We start from the raw sequence: 12,126 nt of genomic DNA, 5'->3' as shown, positions 1-12,126 counted from the left end.
GAGGCCCCAGCAGACGCGCGCGGACTTGGTCTTCGCCTCTTTATTGATCCGAGAGAATGCCAGGCCCTTCTGCCCCACCCCCGGGGAGGGACTCGGCGGCCCCTTCACTGCGGAGGTCGCGGCCTTGGGCAGCGGCCGGGCGTGGAGAAGCCTGAGAGGGCAGCCGGGCGGTGACTCGCGGGAGCCCAGGCGGAGGCGGCCACTCGGCCTCACCCGGCTCCGGGCTCCACACTCGCCCGGCTCCAGCGTTTTTGTGCGCGCGCCCTTGGAGACCCGCTTGAGGCGCGCTTGAAGCCTTTGGACCGGCGGTGGCTCTCCTTGGGGGAACTGTGCTGGTGTCGCTCCGTAGGAGGACTGCGACGGCCCCTCTCCGAGGGGCTGCGATGATGGCTCCTCTCGGAGGGACTGCGACGGCTCCTCTCACAGGAACTGCGATGGCTCCTCTCAGGGGGCCTGCCTTGCCTCATCTCAGGCCTGTGGCGGGTTTTCCCAGAGGAGCTGTGTGCTTTCCTCTCAGAGGGACTGCGACGACTCCTCTCAGAGGGACTGCAGTGGCTCCTCTCAGAGAAACTGGGACGGCTCCTCTCAGAGAAACTGCGAAGGCTCCTCTCAGAGAAACTGCGACGGCTCCTCTCAGAGAAACTGCGACGGCTCCTCTCAGAGGGACTGGGACGGCTCCTCTCAGAGGGACTGGGACGGCTCCTCTCAGAGGGTCTGAGACATCTCCTCTCTGAGGGACTGCGTTGGCTCCTCCCTGAGGGACGGTGATGACTGTTCTCCAAGAGGCTGTGACATCTCTCAGAGGATCTGCGATGGTCTGTTCGAGAGGGACTTCGAGGGCTTCTCTCAGAGAGACTGTATCGTCTCCTCTCGGAAAGTCTGCGATGGTCTCTCAGAGAGAGGCTTGGAAGGCTCCTCTCAGACAGACTTGGACGTCTCATCTCAGAACTGCAATGGTCTCTCCAAGAGGGACTGCGAGAGCTTCTCTCAGAGAGACGATGGTGTCTCCTCCCAAAGGGTCTGCGATGGTCTCTTTGAGAGGAACTGCAAGGACTCCTCTCAAAGGGATCCCGTCGGGTTCTGTCTCTGTAGATGCGGTGGTGGCTTCGCTCCTTGTGTATGAGCTTCTCTTTAAGGTGACTGTGCCGGCTTCTCTTCATAGGGGAACCCGGGAGGATTCTACTTTGGGCCTGAACTCTGGTTCCTAGCGTGGCCAAGTTCTTAGACTCCTGGCTGGAGATTTCATTTCTGCAGAAGTCTTTCTTTGATCTGCTACTGCTGTTTTTTTGAACTGTACCCAAATGCCCAACTGAGATCATCTGGAAAGTGGTATCTCTTTGGGAACCTATGGGCTTAGGCAGCTGGAGAGGTCCTAGTTGAAGAGAGCCATCACTTTTTGGCTGTTGAGCTGATCTACATTGGTCTGTTGCTCCCCATAATACGTCCCCCTGCTTAGTGGCTGAGCCTGTTGGCCTTAGCTTGTCAACTGGCTTCCTGTCTCTTTTGATATCTGTTGGTAAGCAATAGTCTGTGACTTTTTGTTTTGGCAGGTACTTTTTGCTTGACTGCAAATTGTCTGGCCTTGTTTTATCCTCAGGCTTCTGCCCAGCAGAAGCTAAAACCCTGTGTACTGTTTGAAATGCTTGCCTGAGGCCCTGAAAAAGCAATTGCAAGAACTTGGTTTGGGAGTATTTCTTAGGTGGTCTTTTTAAAGAGGCAGCAGTACTTGTCTGAGCTGTTCCAACCCTCTTCCTTCTTAAAGCTGGTAATTCCCTAGAGGTACTCTCTATTGTGGTTCTACTGTTTGTGTAGAACTTTGCATTTTGTTTTCTACTTCCCTTGTTGATTCTCCTCTTGGGACGTTTTAAATCAGAGGTCTTCTTGGTTCTCACTTTAGCCCATTTTTTCTTGTAATTGCTTTCAGAGTCACTCTCTGGTAGCATGTGAACTTGAGTGCATTCATAATGCTCATGCTCTCTATTTTCGGTCTTTTCTACTAGTCTAGGGCTGCCACATTGCCATTGCCTGGTGTGAACTTGTACAGAAGAAGCAGGAGACTGGGAAGACTCGGACTGAAAATCTATTGTAGGAGTAGAACTCTTGGAAGCTTGAGTATAGATTTTAGCTTTCCTTTTTGATTGTGATATAGAGCTCCTTGGTATGATAGGTCTATCTCTTTCATCATACTTTGAGACTTGGGGTCTTTTCCCAGTCAGCAACCTGAAGCCAAGATGCAACCGAATCTCACCATGGCCTTCAGGAGTGCTTACAAGGTGGAGTTGTGGATATATAAGAAGATAAGGCCCAAAAGTGGCCTGTAATTTATGGCAGCAATTAAATCCTGAACACCGGCCACACTGTAGACAGATAGGGTATTTTAGGACCAGACCTGAAGCTAGAGGTGGAGGCATATTGGGGGGTATTTGATTCCTTAACAGTTTTGCTGCTATTTTTAGCTGCAGATCCTGTAGCAACTGGCACTGTTCAGAGAAGTCAGTGGTGGTCTGGGAAAGATAACTTGGCTTGAGGGAATGTTGGGGCTCAAAAATCCTTGTCTGTGAATCACTCTGTGAGCTCATGCTCCCTTCCATTGGAACAGGATCTTCCCTATTGTAAAATATCCTGAGGGAAGACCTTGACTTTACTGGGGCAGGAAGCTGGTCCCCTACACATGAGATAGGTATGTGCTGAATGGCTTCCTGGGATATATCACTGAGCCTCAAATTTGTTTTCTTTATTCCCATTATAGTCCCAGAGTATTGCTGTATTATGGAAGATGTGGAGCCACGTGTCCATATCCTTAAGGACATTCTTTTATCAGGACCATGGCATAAAGTATGTCTCTGAATATAGTTTTTGACCACTGAACGCTGAGAAATAGTACCTGGGCCCTTCTCTAGCAGGCTCTGGGAAAATTCCATCAGTTCAGCTGGAACCCCAAATAAATTTTGAATAGCTTGACACTTATCTGCAGTGGCTCTTTCTGCTAAAGATGTTCGAGAAAAAAGCTTCCTTTCCATAGTGGTCCCCAAGACATTTCCCAACATTAGCATAGTGGAGAGATATTTTCTAGGTAATCGCTGCCTCCAGGTATGACTCTCCCAGACATTCTGTTGTCTGCCCAGGAAAGAATTAGAAAGGCCTCTTCGAACTGCTGGCTCTTCCTGGAATGTCCCAGATGGTGATCTCCAGCTTCGTGGTGGATGTCTCCGGAATGAGTTCTCCAACTGCTTCCTCTTAGTTCTTTCCTTGGATATGACATCCACTCCTAGGATCGCAGGACATAAGTTTTCCACAGTGTTAGCTATCTTATCAGAGGGTTGATTATGAAGGGCCAAGGGAAGAATTGAAGACTGTATCATAGTAGGGCCTATATAGGACTCTTCAGGCTGCAAAATACCTGTTTCAAAGTCTGTTGTATCCAAAGATCTTGATACTTCTGGCATCCCAGAATCCCGGAGTCCTGCCAACTCAGATGTTGTTTTGACAGAGCTTGAAATGAACGGGGTTGAAGAGCTGTGTAGGAAACTAGAGAAGGAAGTTCCTACTTGTACCTCTTCTGTTTTTAATTCCTCAGACTCCCTATTCTGACTCATTTGTTCTAGATTCAAATTCTCACATTCCACAACTTTAGGAGGCTCTGTTTTTATCACGATAGATTTCACAGCCTGAAGCCCTTGTTTATGAGTCAATACTATAGGTTCTTCAAATGGAGATGTTTGCTGTGAGATTAATTCTTCAGATTTCACTTGACTATTTGGCCATGGAGTTAATTCTACAGGTTCTATTAGTTCTTGAATATGTGACCTTGAGAGTAAATCCAAACAATCCAATACTTCAATTCCTGATTCTAGGGCTATTCTTATTGGTTCTACAATCTGAGGAACTGGTCCTGGTGCTAATTCCTCAGATTTTATGATTTGAGGGAGTGGCCCAGGGACTAATATCGTCTTTACAATTTGAAACCCTGTCAACTCCATTGTTTCCAAAATTTGGTGTGTTGGCTCTGAGATTAATTTTTTAGGGTTCACATCTTGGGACCATAGCCTTGAAGCAAACTCTGAAGGTCTCACATCTTGCAGTTCTGGAGTCAACTCAACACATTCTCCCATTTGAGGGATTGCCCCTGGTATTGTCACAGACTTTGCAACCTGAAATGGTGGCCCAGGGGTCACTTTCACAGACAGAATAACTTTTGGGGAATCTGCTGGGCTCACCCCCTGTGATTGAGCAACTTGAAGCTGTGTTCTTGCAGATTCTGTGACTTGATCTAATGGCTCTGGACTAATCCTCATAAATTCTATAATTTGACCCAGTGGTCCTGGAGCTATCCCTGAATAGTTTATACTTTGATTATCTGACTGTGTTTGTCCCACTGATACCTCCCTTTGCTGCCATGTCTCAGAGGTGAGTTCTACAGATTCTGCATGTCTCACAACTTGACTTGTTTGCTTTGGAGACAACTTTAAAGATTTTTCTACTTGCAGCCATGGCTTAGAGGACGAATTTACAGATTCTTGGACTTGATGTCCTAACCCTAATATTATCCCTAAAGATCCCACATGATTCTGTGATTTTGGGGTCAATTCCAAAGTTTTCTCCACTCGCAGCCCTGTCTCAGAAGTCAGCTCCACAAATTCAGGGACTTGATGTCCTAGCCTTGGTGCCATCCCTGAAACAGAATCTGGAATGTGATGTAATGACTTTGGAATCAATACTACAGATTCTTCCCTTTGCAGTCTTTTTTCAGAGATTGGCTCCACAGGTTCTAAATCTTGAGGATACGGCCTTGGAGATCTCTCTGCACATCCATTGACTTGACTTATTGGTAGTGGGGTCATTCCAAGGAATTCCTTTCCTTGAAGCCTTGCCTCAGAGGTCAACCCCATAGCTTCTGTGTGGTGTTTGAGCTCCAGGGAAATCTCTTCAGATTCCACGACTTGCTGCAGAGGCCCCATATATAACTCCCCCAAGTCCTTAACTTGAGGCCATGATGGAGACAATGATTCCAGAGTTTCTGGGACTTGGTAGTTTTTCTCTGGAGTTAATTCTAAGGATTTTGAGCCTTGATCCAGCAGCACTGGAGTCAGATCAACGAATTTTGATACTGGAAGATCCAGCTGCAGCGGCATCCCTGATGACTCCATGTCTTTACCTGTTGACTTTGGGGTCAACCCCACAAATGTATCTACAGTTTCAGTGCCTTTCTGTGCCAACCCTTGGGCTATTTCTGAAGATTCTGTGGCTGGATAAATTGGCATTGAAATCAAATTCACAGATTTAGGGACTTGATGCCTTGGCTTTGGGATCATCTCTGCATATTTTGCAGACTGAAACCCTGGTCTAGGAGTTATTTCAGAGGATTCTGCTATTTGATAATTCGTTCTTAGAATTTGTTCCCCACATTTCACTCTTTGAAGGAGTGACCCTTGTGCTAACTCCACAGATTTTGTAGTTTGCTGCAAAGACATTGGAGACAATTTCCCATATTTTATACTTTGCAATTTTGACTCTGGAGTAAACTCTAAAGATTTCATACCTTGTTGCTGAGATTCTGGAGACAAATTTGAAAATCTGACACTAGTCAACATTGGTCCTGGTGGGAACCTCCTAGTTGGCTCTTGTGCCAACATTACTGATTTCACTCCTTGCCATCCTGAAGTTAACTCTCGACAATTCATATCTTGCTGTTGGGACCCTGATATCAACTCCACAGGTTTTACATCTTGAAAATATGGTGCAGAGGCCACAGATTCAACACATTTTGACCTGAGGCATGATCTTAACCCTAAAAAATTCACACTTTGAGGTTGTGGCCATGGGTTTGACTTAACAGATTGCTCTCTGTGATGTGGAGGCAGTCCCCCAGAATTCATATCTTGAGGATGTGGGTCTGGAATTAACTCCACAGGTTTCACTTTTTGAAAATATGGTTCTAATTTTAAGTCCTGCAGCTCAGAGCCTGAAATCAATCCCATAGAATTTGTGCCACAAAGCAATGGCTCTTTGTTTAACTCCACAGACTTTACATCTTTAAGCAGTGGCTCTTGTAAAAATGCCACAGATTTCATACCTTTTAACTGAGAACCCAAAGTAAGCACAGGTTGCACAACTTGCTGCTGTGATCCAAAGTGCTCCAAAACTTGGTCTCCTTGAAACTTTGTACCTGAAATTAACTCAGAAGATTTCAAACCTTTCAAATGTGGCCCACAGTTGAACAGACTAGATTTTGTACCTTGAGATTCTGACCCAGGGTTCAATTCAGAGGGTTTAATGCCTTGCATCTGCAGCCCTGGATTAAACTTCATAGAATTTATGCACTGAGGTTTTAACTCTGAATTCAACTCAGAAGAATTTATACCTTGCAGCTGTGAGACAGAGTTGAACTCCATTGGTGTTATACCTTTAAACTTTGTTCCTTGAGTCAATTCACATTTTACATCTTGCAAATTTTGCCCAGAGTCAAACACAACAGATTTTATACCTTGAAACTGTAGCCCTGAATGTAACTCAGAAGATCTCATACCTTGAAATGCAAAAGATTTTGGTGTCGATTCAAAAGATTTCCCATGTTGCAAGTGTGGCCCAAGTTTGCACTCCATAGAATCTATACATTGTAATTTTGGCCCTGGATTCAACTCAGAAGAACTTCTGCATTGTACCTGTGACCCAGGTTGGTTTTCCATAGGTGCTATACCTGGAAACGTTGACTCTGGAGTCACTTCAGATTTAAAACCTTGCAAACGTAGTCTAGGTTTGAACATCATAGATGCTTCACTTTGACGTTCTGTCCCCGGGTTCAACTCAGACTTAATACCTTGAGGTTTTGAAACTAGAGTTAGTTCAGAGGATTTCACACCTGACAAATATGATCCTAGGTTGCACCCAGTAGAGTTTACACACTGAAGTTGTGGCCCTGGAATGGATGCAGAAGAATTCACACCTTGCAACTGTGACCCAGGGTTACACACAGGAGAATTTACACACTGATGCTGGGACCCTGAAATGGATGTAGAAGAATATACACCTTGTGGATGGGGCTCAGGGTTGTACCCAATCAAATTTACACAATAATATTGTGTTCCTGAAGTGGATGCAGAAGAATATATACCTTGTGGATGGGGCCGAGGGCTGTACACAGTAGACTTTACACAGTGAAGTTGTGGCTCTGGAATGGATGCAGAATTCATACCTTGCAAATGCAACCCAGAGTTGCACCCAATAGAATTTACACACTGATATTGTGACCCTGAAATGGATGCAGAAGAAGATACACCTTGCAGATGGGGCCCAGGGTTGCACCCAATAGCACTTACACAGTGACAGTGTGACTCTGGAATGGATGCAGGAGAATTCACACCTTGCGAATGGGGCCCAGGGTTGCACCCAATAGCATTTACACAGTGAAGTGGCTCTGGAATGGATGCAGAAGAATTCACATCTTGCAGATGGAGCCCAGGGTTGTATTCCATAGGTGCTATACCTAGAAACTTTGACTCTGGAATCAATTCAGATTTCAAATCTTGCAAATGTGGTCCAGAGTTGAATATCATAGATACCTCACTTTGAATTTCTGTCCCTGGATTCAACTCAGAACACTTCATACTTTGAGATTTTGAAGCTAGAGTTAGTTCAGAAGATTTCACATCTTGCAAATATGGTCCTGGATTGTACCCAGTAGAATTTATACACCGATGCTGTGGCTCTGAAATGGATGCAGAATTCACACCTTGCACATGGGATTGAGGGTTGCACCCAGTAGAATTTATACACTGAAGTTTTGGTCTTGACACAGATGCAGAATTCACATCTTGCAAATGTGGTCCAAGGCAAAACACCTGAGATTTTATACATTGAAACTCTGATCCAGGATTCAACTCAGAAGATTTTATAACTTGTAACTGTGGCCCAGTATTGAATGACATACAATTTTTACACTGAATCTGTGGCTCTAGATTTAGTTCAGAGGATTTCCCCCCACCTAGCAATTTAGGCTCATGCTTAAATTCCAGAGATTGCTCATCTGGAAATTTTCTGTCTGTGAACAACTCAGAAGATTTTATTCCTTGCAACTGTAGCCCAGGGTTGAGATCTAAAGATTCCACACCTTGAATACTTCTTCCCAGGCCCAACTCAGAAAATTTCACATCTTGTAACTGTTGCTCATGATTAAATTTCATAGATTTTACATCTTGAAATTTTGTCCCTGTGCAAAATTCTGAAGATTTTCTATGTTGCAAATGTGGCCCAGTATTGAACACCATAAATTTTACATTTTGAAACTCTGGCCAGGGATTCAATTTATGAGATGTCTCATCTTGCTGATGCCTTCCAACCCTGAACAAAGGCATTACATCTTGCCACATTGGTCCAGGCATGAGCCCCACAGATTTCACTTTTTCAAGCTTTGTCCCTGGGATCACTTCAGAAGATTTCATGCCCTGCAAGTGTGATCCAGAATTGAATTTCATAGATTTTACACCTGGAAGCCTTGTGCTCAGGATCAAATTAGAATATTTCAGATCTTGCAAGTGTGGACCTGAGTTGAATTCCATGGACTCCCCACATTGAAGCTTTGTCTCTAGTGTTAATTCAGGTGATGTCATACTTTGTGAACATGGAACACTGTTGAACTCTACAGTTTTTACATCTTGACGTTTTGTTCCTTGAATCAACTCAGAAGATTTTTCACTTTCTATCTGTGATCCAGAATTGAAGTCCACTGATTTCACACCTTGAAGCTTTGTCCCTGAGATCACCTCAGGTTTTATACCTTGAGAAAACAGTCCAGACCTGAACTTCATCGACTGTACATCTTGCAGCTTTGTACCCATGATCAGATGAGAAGATTTTATATCTTGTAACTGTAGACCTGAGTCCAGCTTCACAGATTTTGCTCCTGGAAATTTCCTCCCCAAGGTCAAATCAGATTTTTCACTTTGTGACTTTGGACTAGGTTTGAATTCTATAGGTTTCACACCCTGTAAGTATGATCTAGAACTGAAATCCATAGATTTTACATCTTGAAGCTTTGTACCCATGATCAACCTAGAAGACTTCATGTCTTCCAATTGTGGACCTGAGTTGAAGTCCACCAATTTCATTTCTTGAAGTTTTGTTCTTAGTATTGACTCAGAAGATTTCACACCTTGCAACTGTGGCACAGATTTGAAGTCTTTAGATTTAACACCTTGAATCTTGGTGCTCGAGGTCAAATCAGAAAATAGTATACTTTTCAACTGTGAGCTGGGGTTTAACTCAATAAATTTCATATCTCGGGACTTTGTCTTAGGTATCAAATTAGAAGATTTGATACCTTGCCACTGTGGTCCAGAGTTGAAATCCTCAGATTTCATACTTTGAAACTCTGTCTGAGGAGCCGATTCAGATGATTTCATACTTTTCAAGTGTAGTAGGAAGTTCATTTCTACAGTCTCATCACTTTGTAATTGTAGCTCTTGGCTTAATGCCCCAGATTTTACCTCTGAAAGCTGTGGCTCTTGTGTAACTACTAGAGACTTTATACTTTGCAGCTGTGTTCCTGGGGATGACTCTGAGGGTTTCACTTGAAGCTGTGGTCCTGGAGTCAACTCAGAAGATTCCACATCTTGCAAATGAAGCCCAGGTTTGAGTGCTATGGATTTTATATCACAGAGTTTTGGCCTTGAAATTGGATCACATGATTTCATACTCTTCAACTGTAGCCCAGGTTTCAAATCAATAGATTTGAACCCCTGAAACTGATGCTCCCAGAGTGATGCCAGAGGTTGTATACCTTGGAGTTTTGGCTTTGGAGTCAACTCAGATAACTTCACATCTCTTAACTGTATTAAAGGTTTCGATTCTACACTTGTGACACCTTGGGATTTTGAACCAAGGTTTAGCACAGATTTCATACCTTGGAACTCTGGTCTTGGCATCCACTGAACAGATTTCATACTTCCAAGCTGTGGCTCTTGATTTAACTCTACAGCATTCACACCTTGAAGTTTTGGCTCTGAGGTTGACATCAGAACCTTCCCTTTTTGCAGCTGTTGTCTTGTGGACAACTCAGAAGTTTTTACACACTGTAACTGTGGCCCAAGGTTAAACTCCATAGATTTTGCATCTTGAAGTTTTAGACCTAAAGTCAATTCAGATGACTTCACACTTTCCAACTGTAGAGATGGTTTCAACCCTGCATGTTTGACACTTTGAGATTGTGACCCAAATTTTAACCCTACAGATTTCATACCTTGGGACTCAGGTCCTGGTTTCCACTGCACAAATTTCATACTTCCAAGTTGTGGCTCTTGGTTTAACTCCACAGTTTTCACACCTTGAAACCGTGGCTCTGAGGTTGATGCCATAATTTTCCTTTTTTGCAGCTGTGGACCTGTGGACAACTCAGGAGGTTTTATACACTGCAATTGTCGCCCAAGGTTAAACTCCATAGACTTTGAGCCTTGTATTTTTGGACCTGGAGTCAATTCAGATGACTTCGCATCTCCCAACTTTATGGAAAGTTTCAGCTCTGCAGGTCTGACACCATGAGATTGTGACCCAAGATTTAACCCTACAGATTTTATACCTTGGAACTCAGATCTTGGTAGCCACTGAACAGATTTCCTTCTTCCAAGTACTGGCTCTTTGTTTAGTTCCACAATTTTCACACTTTGAAGCGGTGGCTTTGAAGTTGAGCCCAAGGGTTTCACTTGGTGCAACTGTGGTCCTGGGGTCAATTTGGGAGATTTCATACTTTGCAACTGTGGTTCACATTTGAACTCTTTAGCTTTTATATCTTGCATATTTGATTCTGCCGTCAATTCAAATGATTTCATACCTTCCAACTGTTGCTCAGAGTTGAAATCTACAGATTTTATGCCTTCAAATTTTATCTCTGGAATTAATTCCAAAGACATTACACCTCCTGATTCAGACTCTCTTTGTACTTGCTGAAAATTCACACATTGCTGCTCTAGTGAATTTACAGATACCTGACCTTCCTGTTCGGGCCCAGGAGTTAAATCCAGAGGTACTATTTCTTGAAACTGTTGCTTTAGGGCTAAATCCACAGATTTTATACCTTTAAACTCTTGTATTGCGGTTACAGATTCTACTGCCTGCATCTCTAGACTTGGAGTCAACTTCACAGAGTTTACACATTGCAGCTGTGGATCTGGAGGCTTCTCTGCAGATTTTAAACTTTGAAACTTTAAACGTGGAGTAATCGGCATGAATTTCATACCTTGCATTTGTGACTCTGAAGTCATTTCCTCAGGTTCCACACCTTGTAGTTGAGGCTCTTGAAGCATTTCCATAGATTTACCTTGAGGCAACAGCCCTGGTGCAAAAACCATGAACTTCTCATCTTGCCCAAGTTGTAATTCCACAGCTTTCAAATCTTGCAGCTGTATACCTGGGACCAACTCTCCAGTTTTTAAATCTTGAATTCTTGAACCTGGAGTCAACTCCACAGAGTTCACACCTTGAGGCTTGGAATCAGGGGTGGATTCCACAGATATGACATCTATCTGTGATTCCAGGTTTATCTCCACAGATTGCCCACCTTCCAGCTGTGGATTTGGGGCTATCTCCATAGATTTTATACTTTCCAGGTGTGGTCCCGGAGTTAAGGCCACAGATTTCATAACTTCCAACTGTGATCCTGAGGTCAGCAACTCAGATTGAAGCTCTGAGTCTGAGGTTAGCTCCCCTAGTTGCTCACTTTCTGCTTGTGGCCCTGGGGCTAACATCATAGATTTGACATCTCCCAGCTCTGGCTTTGGTGTAAATGTCACAGATTTCATACTTCCCAAATGTGGCCCTAGGGTTAACTCCACAGATTTCATTTCTTCTAGCTGTGGCTCTGGAATGAGCTTCTCAGATTTTAAACCTTGCAGTTTTGAGACTGGGGCCCACTCCACAGGATTTAAATCTTGTAATTGTGGTCCTTGGTTCAATTCAGAAGAATTCATACCTTGAGGCTGAGCTCCTGGTGTCAAATCAAAACATTTGACATCTTGTAGCCATGGCTCTGGGTCAGGCTGTTCTTGTTTCATACCTTGAAACCCTGGAAACATTGATTCTGGGGTTTGCTCCCCAATTTTGACATGTTGAAGCTTTGGCCCTGAAATCAATTCAGAA

At 43.9% G+C, this 12,126-nt stretch overlaps 1 protein-coding gene across 1 annotated transcript; it reads right to left on the bottom strand.

Annotated features, from left to right (window-relative positions):
• Positions 1 to 209: 209 nt before the first annotated feature.
• On the bottom strand, positions 210 to 11,735 carry CUNH2orf16 (chromosome unknown C2orf16 homolog). Its single transcript, XM_008072763.2, has 2 exons — positions 11,309 to 11,735; positions 210 to 5,725 (listed from the first exon to the last, which is right to left on the bottom strand). Exons 1-2 carry the CDS (start codon positions 11,733 to 11,735, stop codon positions 210 to 212), a joined length of 5,943 nt encoding a protein of 1,980 aa, XP_008070954.2.
• Positions 11,736 to 12,126: the final 391 nt, after the last annotated feature.

Source organism: Carlito syrichta, unplaced genomic scaffold, assembly GCF_000164805.1.
Source record: "Carlito syrichta isolate Samal-C Ts95f unplaced genomic scaffold, Tarsius_syrichta-2.0.1 Scaffold315403, whole genome shotgun sequence".
Classification (NCBI taxonomy): domain Eukaryota; kingdom Metazoa; phylum Chordata; class Mammalia; order Primates; family Tarsiidae; genus Carlito; species Carlito syrichta.
This window is presented reverse-complemented; position numbering and strand designations above follow the sequence as displayed.

Coding starts and splice junctions, on each gene's coding strand:
- CUNH2orf16 (XM_008072763.2), bottom strand. CDS start 11,735: ATGTTAGCCCCAGGGCCACAAGCAGAAAGTGAGCAACTAGGGGAGCTA. Junction 5,726..11,308: donor ACCAGGGCTGTTGCCTCAAG/GTAAATCTATGG, acceptor CATATTTTCAAG/ATGTAAAACCTGTGGAGTTG.